The following is a 7,036-nucleotide window of genomic DNA, read 5'->3' on the forward strand; positions in this document are numbered from 1 at the left end:
CAATTAGGTGAATAAATACTGCTCCAGACAGACAGCATAGATTAGAGACTTCACTTTCTTTTTTATTTCAATTTGTTTCTGTCTCTCTCAAGCACACAAACCCTGTGAAATGTATCATTTTGACTGGATATTTTATAACTGGAAAATCTATTTGTATGTTTTCCAGAGATAAAGTGTTCGTGTTCTCTCTCTTTTTTTCCCCCCAGACTTGAAGGATTTAATTCTGCATGAACCTCCCAGAAAGGTTTAAGGGTTTCCCTTTATCTTCAGACTTGCTGCTTAGTTTTTAGTTTTATATTCCCTCTCCCTCCCGCCCCCCTTTTTCGTCTGTGGGGTTTCGCTGCGGGAATGTAAAGGAATATAAGTCACTTAAAGAAGAAACAAAATTCAGTTTAAGCCCTTCAGATAATAGAGATAAATATTCTAGAAACCCGGAGTAAAACAAGTTCCAGTTCCTATTACACAACATTGCAGTTAGTATAGAAAATAGATTCTGCCTGGAAGTCTTCTATCTCTTTCCGCCTCCATCCATTCTAGTTATCCCTCGTGTTTGTTTGGCAATCATAACTTTCATTATTTATGGCAGAGAAATCGAACAAAAGCATCCCAGTCCGACCAAGCTGAGTCCATTCGCCTGCACCTAGCAAGATTTGGGACGAGTGAGTGAATATATTTGTATCTGCTTCCCCAAACTCCTCCTTTTACTGCTTGGAGAAGACTAGAAAAGTGTTTCTTAATTATATTTCTGTTATGTTGAATCACTAATGAATGCCACTGGAAAAAAATAGGATCCACTCGGAAGTGTGTGTGTGTTTTTCTGCTGCTTCTTCCTGCCATAATCCCATTCCTGTAGTTTATTTAAGAATATTTTCTTTAATTATTTAACTTTTGGAGTTTATCAATATTTTATATTGGTGAAACTTCTATGGGAATATAATTTAATTAGAACAAATTTGGCCGCAGCTTCGAGGCTATTAATCATTGGCAGAGTAAATGTGTGTGTATAGTTCTTCTTTCTCCTGCTTTAAGGAGAAGGTGTAAGGGTGGTTTTTAACTTTGTTGGCCTCCCTTTGCGAAATACACTGCATTTAATTAGCCACCCTCTGGCTATGTTCATAATTTAATATTTCTTGCGTTCGTGGATCAATAGGATATTACATTAATTATTATTTTGATTGATATGATCAGCTCACACTTTAATTTCTGTAAAAGGCTCTTCTTCTTTTTTATTTATTTCCCTCCCTTTCCCTCTCCTCCACCCCCCGTTATAGAGCCGGAGAGGAGATGAAAAGGCTTGTAGTTTTAAATTCAATGTGACAGCTCTGGAAAGAGAGGATGATGAATCTCCTATTATTGGATCAGTCTATTTGCCGCTCAATGTCTCCCTGTAATTGGAGCAACATCACTTTAAAGGTTCAGAGAGTAGAGCCTTTCTGGTGAAAAATCCCCACAACACGCCGGTGAATGTTTTAAAGGGAAATCTATTAGTGATTTGGAGAGGGGAGGGGAAAGGGTGGGCATGGGGGGGGGGGGGACTGAGAGGGTGTGTGTAACTCTGGCTTTTTAGTATTTAACGGGGTATCAATCAGATCCATAAGTTATCCATCTCCTCTGCACCCCCACCCCTGGTTGCCTGGCCCATGCTGCCCTCCTCCCCTGCTCGGGCTGGAGTTCTTATCCAAGCCCCCCTTGTCTTGTTGTGACAGCTCTGATATTGTTTATTGAGGGTGGATGTCAGGTATAATTAGCAATCGATATGGAAAACGTTTGCTCCCCACACTGGCACGTCTCTGACGTCAGGACCGATTAACGTTTCTTATTGGTCCCAAATTCCCCCAGCCGGAGCTAATTATTGGGAGCTTGATGTTGATAAAGTTAAAGCGCCCGGGCGCCCTCCAGCATGCGCCCCGCGCCGCGCCGCCCGCTCCCACCGCCCCGCTAGAGCCGCCCCCATGATGGACAGCCGCCTCCTGGAGCACCCCCATGCCCAGTTCGGAGGCATGGTGGGCTTCCCTTACCCGCTCAGCCACCACCACGTCTACGAGCTGGCCGGCCACCAGCTGCAGTCGGCGGCCGCAGCCGTGCCCTTCTCCATAGATGGATTACTGAGCGGCTCCTGCGCCGCCTCCGTGGTGAACCCCGCGCCGCTCCTCCCCGCGGGCTGCGGGGTGAATGGGGACAGCCAGCCCTTCAAGCTCTCAGGTAAGCACCCCTCGGCTCCGTTCGCCAGCGGCGCCCCTGCCCCCTACTCCGCATCAGATGCGCGGCACCCACCGCGGACAGGGCGCTGGGGAGGGGGCTGCGCTTTTGTGCAGGGAGGCTCGCGGGAGGGGGGGGGGGGTGTCTGATCCGCTCCCCACGGATCTTTGCGAAGGGATCCGGAACCAGACCCGACCCTGGAACAGGGACAGGATTTCTCCTCCCCCCCCCCCCCCCAAGCCCTTTTCTGTTCCCATCGCTTTTGGAACGAGGATTCCGAACCAGCTCGGGTGGTGCCCGCACGTGCGCGCCGAACAATAGCCGGTCCCCGGGTCCCTTCTAAAGTTGGCGTCGGGAGGAGAGGCCCCGTTGAGCAGGGGGGTGCCGCTGCGGAGAGGGGGGGGGGAGGAAGGTTGATGATTAGACCCCGCTCTAACTAGGGCACAAGCAAGTGCAAAGTTTGCCTCCTGGGCAAATCTATTGTCTAGTTTTAAGGCACCTCAGTGATGCCCAACCTCTGATTGTCAATGCTCCTTCGTGGCGTACCCCATTGCGCCCTAAGTCGCTGCGAGACTTAGTAATACACACCTGCAGCGTACAACCGGAGAGGGGGAAGCAGTGCCGGCCGGGCGGTTAAAATCCAACCGGTGACCTTAAGGACTTGGGTAGGGTCCCATTTTTACGACCACATCTCTTCCCCGTGCGGCTCTGGCAGCTATCTGCTCTCCTGCGAGCTTTCCACATGCCACTCCCGAGTAGGGACCGTGGGCCCGGCAGGGGCTGGGCCTGCTTCAGGTACCAGTGGCTTTGACAGGCATCTAGCCGGGCCTCTCTCTGGAGCCCATGCGCCTTTGCTCGAAAAGGAGACCGGTGCCCTTGCACCCAATGTAGGCTGCGGCCCTCTTTTTCATTGAACCGTTTAAGTTTGGTCCAGGGACCCGCCTCGCTGTTAAAACTTTTCCTCCTGCACCTGTTCTCCGATGATGGCCTATGTCAAGAACGAGCATCCTGTAAAGCAGGCTTTGGGGGGAGGAGAAGGAAGAAGGCCTCCCCCATCTTTGATATGGGTGTGTAAAGAACATACTCCCACGCCTTATAAACAGCACCGAGTGCAAAGGTGAAGAGGCTGTTGTAAAATGCAGGGGGGGAGAAATGGCACGTTTTTCTGGTTTGTTGATTGTATTTCTGCCTTTTCAGACTCTGGTGACCCGGACAAGGAAAGCCCTGGCTGTAAAAGAAGACGAACCCGCACGAATTTCACTGGCTGGCAACTAGAAGAGCTAGAAAAAGCCTTTAATGAAAGTCATTACCCGGACGTGTTTATGAGAGAGGCGCTGGCGCTGAGGCTGGACCTGGTGGAGTCTAGAGTGCAGGTAAAAATCTTTTTTTTTTTCTTCCCCCCTTAAGGCCAAGTGACTCGCCACATTGGTGGTTGTTCTCTATCCCGGCTTGCCATTTCCACACCAAATGAGACCGGTTGTGTTCATTAGACTAGTACTTGCGAACACCTTACTAGTTTTTTTTTTTTCCCCCTCCAGCCCTTGGGTCCTGTAATCTAGACGCCTCAACTCCTGATTTAGCCTTGTGTTCATTGGGTTGTAGGTTTTTATTTTTTACCCGTACTGAGCCATACACCGTTTGCTTTTAATTTACGCATGCAGTATGGGAAATCTAAACGTGTTGTGATTTTGTTTTTGTTTTAAATTCCCCACCCCTTTAAACTTGGTTTACAAATAGGCCCAGAAGAGTGTAATTCAAGTCTAGAGTTCATAAACCCTTTTCACTGTAAACATTTTTCTTAAATGAGCCAAGAGTGAAAAATTAGCATGCAAATATGAGCCTTAAACATGGTACATTGGAGAATGTGTAAAAGAGATCTAAGGCAGCTGTAAGGTGTAGATAAAAGAATCCTCTAAAACTTCATCTGGACAAACCACTTAGCCACCACTCTTTCCAAACTATTCGCTTAAACTGATCTTTAAAATATCAGTAATAAAAATCATCCTGGGGTCAAAGAATTCAGGTTTTATCTATGGGCTGGCTATTAAATATTCAGACGCTAATATGTTTGCTCCTAGCTTTGAGCTCGTGAGGATGGATAACCAATAAACTTGCACATTTTAAATACTTTTATTTTGCATGCATTTTAAATGTACTGAATCAGTACTTTCGTCTGTGTAAATCACGACAGTGTTGTGTTTTGATACACATCCGAAGCGCCTTGTTCTCTTTCTGTGTGTGTGTGTGTTTAAATCGATCATGTACTCTAAAACCGGTGGCGTTTACCACAAAGAACGGGCTAACGACATGACTGGATATTATTAATCCATTAGCATTGTTTAAAGGTGTATTTACAAAATGCTTTTTCCTCCCCCTCATGACCTCTTCTGGTTTGAAATCCTTTTATCCCATTTGTTCTGAGGTTGTTGAGTGAAGTCGAGACTCTCCATTTCCCTTTTAATACGATAATCAGTAATTCTCCGGGACAAGGCCTCCTGGAACGGGCACAAAGAAAGGCATTAGATCTATACCATCCCAGCGAAAAGCGAGGAACCGCCGTCTGTCGCTAGCAGACTTGAAACACACACCTCTTTGCGTCTCTCTCCTAATAGCCATCTCTGCTATTCAAAATGGGCTTGTTTGGATCTTTAACAAAAAGAGATGCCGCCCGATTACACTCTATCCCGATCTTGCCTAAAAAACAGGAGACGGTCTCTTTTCGGCTCCCGAGATCCTGACTGTCACAATTGGAAAATAAAGGAAGGGGGTGAGGAGTCTGAGGACAAAGGAATAAAAACCGAATTGGTGACACACACAAACCCCTGTCCAGTTCGGCTCGGGCGCCAGGGTGAAATGCGCGCACACATGCTTAGCTTCTTAATCTAAGGATGGTAGCTGGCTTTCCCTTTAGAGATGTCAAGTACAGCCCCCCATCCCCTATATCTGGCCGAGATAATACTTTAGTTTTTGTCAAAATTCCGTGTGTGGTGGTGTAGTAGTAGTCGTAAATAACCCTGTCTCAAACACAAAACCGCTGGCTTGTTTGATGTATAATATGGTACAAGATTTGTCCGTCGTTTGGTGAATTTTATAGTATTTTAGGGGGCTTTTATTGATCCCCTTTGTCTTTCTGGTTAGGAAGAAAAATACCTGTGTATTTAATTCAATAGTTGTGATCGGCAGGCTACGAAACTGGAAATCCAAGCGAATGCCATGGGTGACTGTGAATCTCTTAATAAGGACACACTTTAAAAAGTCAGCAGTCCTGTGAAGTTACGAATTCTCTCCTCCCCCCTCCCCCTTTCGGTGACTTTATTTATGTCGCTATAGGGTTTTTTAATCAAAAGGTGTTTACCACCCCCCGGCTCCGGTGGCCAGAGCGCAGGAAGGCTTCCAAAGTAAACTAAACTCAGTCTCGACTCAGACATAATGGAAATGTTACTTTCTTTTTTTTTAATTGGCCTAAAGTGCGGGGTGTGTGTGTTATAATTTTGGGGAGCGAGCCAAGCTGCGCGTGGCTGTGTGTACATTGCAGGGAGAGGCGGACACCTGGAACACTAATTGGTTTTCATTCACTTTCTCTGCTGCATTAATTCGGATCTCTTCCTGTTTTCCCCCCGCCCTCCCGCCTTCAACTCCCCCAAGCCATCAGCCATCAGGTTTTAAGAAGGTTGTTTATATTTTTTAAAAAGCAGCCTGTGTGATATCGGCTCTGCTTTCCGGAGATCTCGGTCGGGTTTAAAGAAGCACCTTCTTTCCTCTCCTCTCTCTCCCAGCAGCGGCTCCGGGCCTGCCACCGCCTCGTAGGAGAGGGGGGGCCCCGGCGCCCCCGCCGCCCCCCGAGCGCTGAATGTTAATTGGTTTTCATTGTTCGGTGTGTAGGTTTGGTTCCAAAATCGCCGGGCCAAATGGAGAAAGAAAGAAAACACCAAGAAGGGCCCGGGCCGGCCGGCCCACAACTCGCACCCCACCACGTGCAGCGGGGAGCCGATGGACCCGGAGGAGATCGCCCGCAAGGAGCTGGAGAAGATGGAGAAGAAGAAGCGCAAGCACGAGAAGAAGCTGCTCAAGAGCCAGGGCCGCCACCTGCACTCGCCCAGCAGCCTCTCCATGCCCAGCTCCGACAGCGACAGCGGCGGCGGCCTCTCCCCGGACCCTCCCGAGGTCAAGCCGCGGGGCGCCCCGCACCCCGCCGAGCCCCCCGGCGGCTGCGAGCCCACGGGCCCCGCCTTCTACCCGAGCCAAAGAAGCGGCGCCGGCCGCCTGCAGCGCCTGCCGGACAAGGACTCGCCCTGCGCCCCGGCCGCCGCCCCGGAGTGCGGGCCGCGCGGCGCCTCCGCCTTCCCCAAGCGCAGCCCGTTCAGCGTGGAGAGCCTGCTGTCCGACTCGCCGCCGCGCCGGAAAGCGGCCCTGGACTTCGCGGGCCTGCCGCCCTGCGCCCCGCGCACGCTCATCGGCAAGGGCCACTTCTTGCTCTACCCCATCACCCAGCCGCTCGGCTTCCTCGTGCCGCAGGCCGCGCTCAAGGCCGGTGCGGGCCCGGAGCCCGGCCAGCCGCCCGCGGACTCGCCCGCGCCCGCGGCCAACCCGGGCCCGGCCGGCTTCAGCCCGGAACCGGCGCCCGGCTGCACCTACCCGGGCGGCTGCCCCACGAACTCGGCCCACGGTAGCCCGGACAGCGGCAGCGGCCACCCCGGGTCTGGCGCGGGCGCCGGGCAGCCCCCCGCCGCCTCTTCCTCGGCGGCGGCCTATTGTGACTCGGCGGCGGCCTCCCAAGCGGACAGTGGCGGCGGCAGCTTCCCCCCGCCAAAGTCTCCCGCCCTAACAAAAGACACTA

At 51.0% G+C, this 7,036-nt stretch overlaps 1 protein-coding gene and 1 long non-coding RNA gene across 2 annotated transcripts in view; one reads left to right on the forward strand and one right to left on the reverse strand.

Moving 5' to 3' along the window:
* The first annotated feature begins 1,548 nt into the window (after positions 1–1,548).
* UNCX (UNC homeobox) overlaps positions 1,549–7,036 on the forward strand; it is a 9,951-nt gene continuing 4,463 nt past the window's right edge. Inside the window, exons 1-3 of the mRNA XM_025179176.3 lie at positions 1,549–2,202; positions 3,397–3,572; positions 6,082–7,036. The exon at positions 6,082–7,036 is cut by the window's right edge and continues 4,463 nt beyond it. Of these exons, the coding sequence (XP_025034961.2) occupies positions 1,953–2,202; positions 3,397–3,572; positions 6,082–7,036 (1,381 nt within the window). The 5' untranslated portion in view covers positions 1,549–1,952. The remainder of the gene's footprint in view (positions 2,203–3,396; positions 3,573–6,081) is intronic.
* LOC142818615 (uncharacterized) lies at positions 4,311–6,973 on the reverse strand. Its single transcript, XR_012896169.2, has 2 exons — positions 6,835–6,973; positions 4,311–4,694 (listed from the first exon to the last, which is right to left on the reverse strand). It is a non-coding gene; the product is annotated as an uncharacterized LOC142818615 (long non-coding RNA).

Source organism: Pelodiscus sinensis, chromosome 15 (genome assembly GCF_052426305.1).
Source record: "Pelodiscus sinensis isolate ZL-2025 chromosome 15, ASM5242630v1, whole genome shotgun sequence".
NCBI classification, from domain to species: domain Eukaryota; kingdom Metazoa; phylum Chordata; order Testudines; family Trionychidae; genus Pelodiscus; species Pelodiscus sinensis.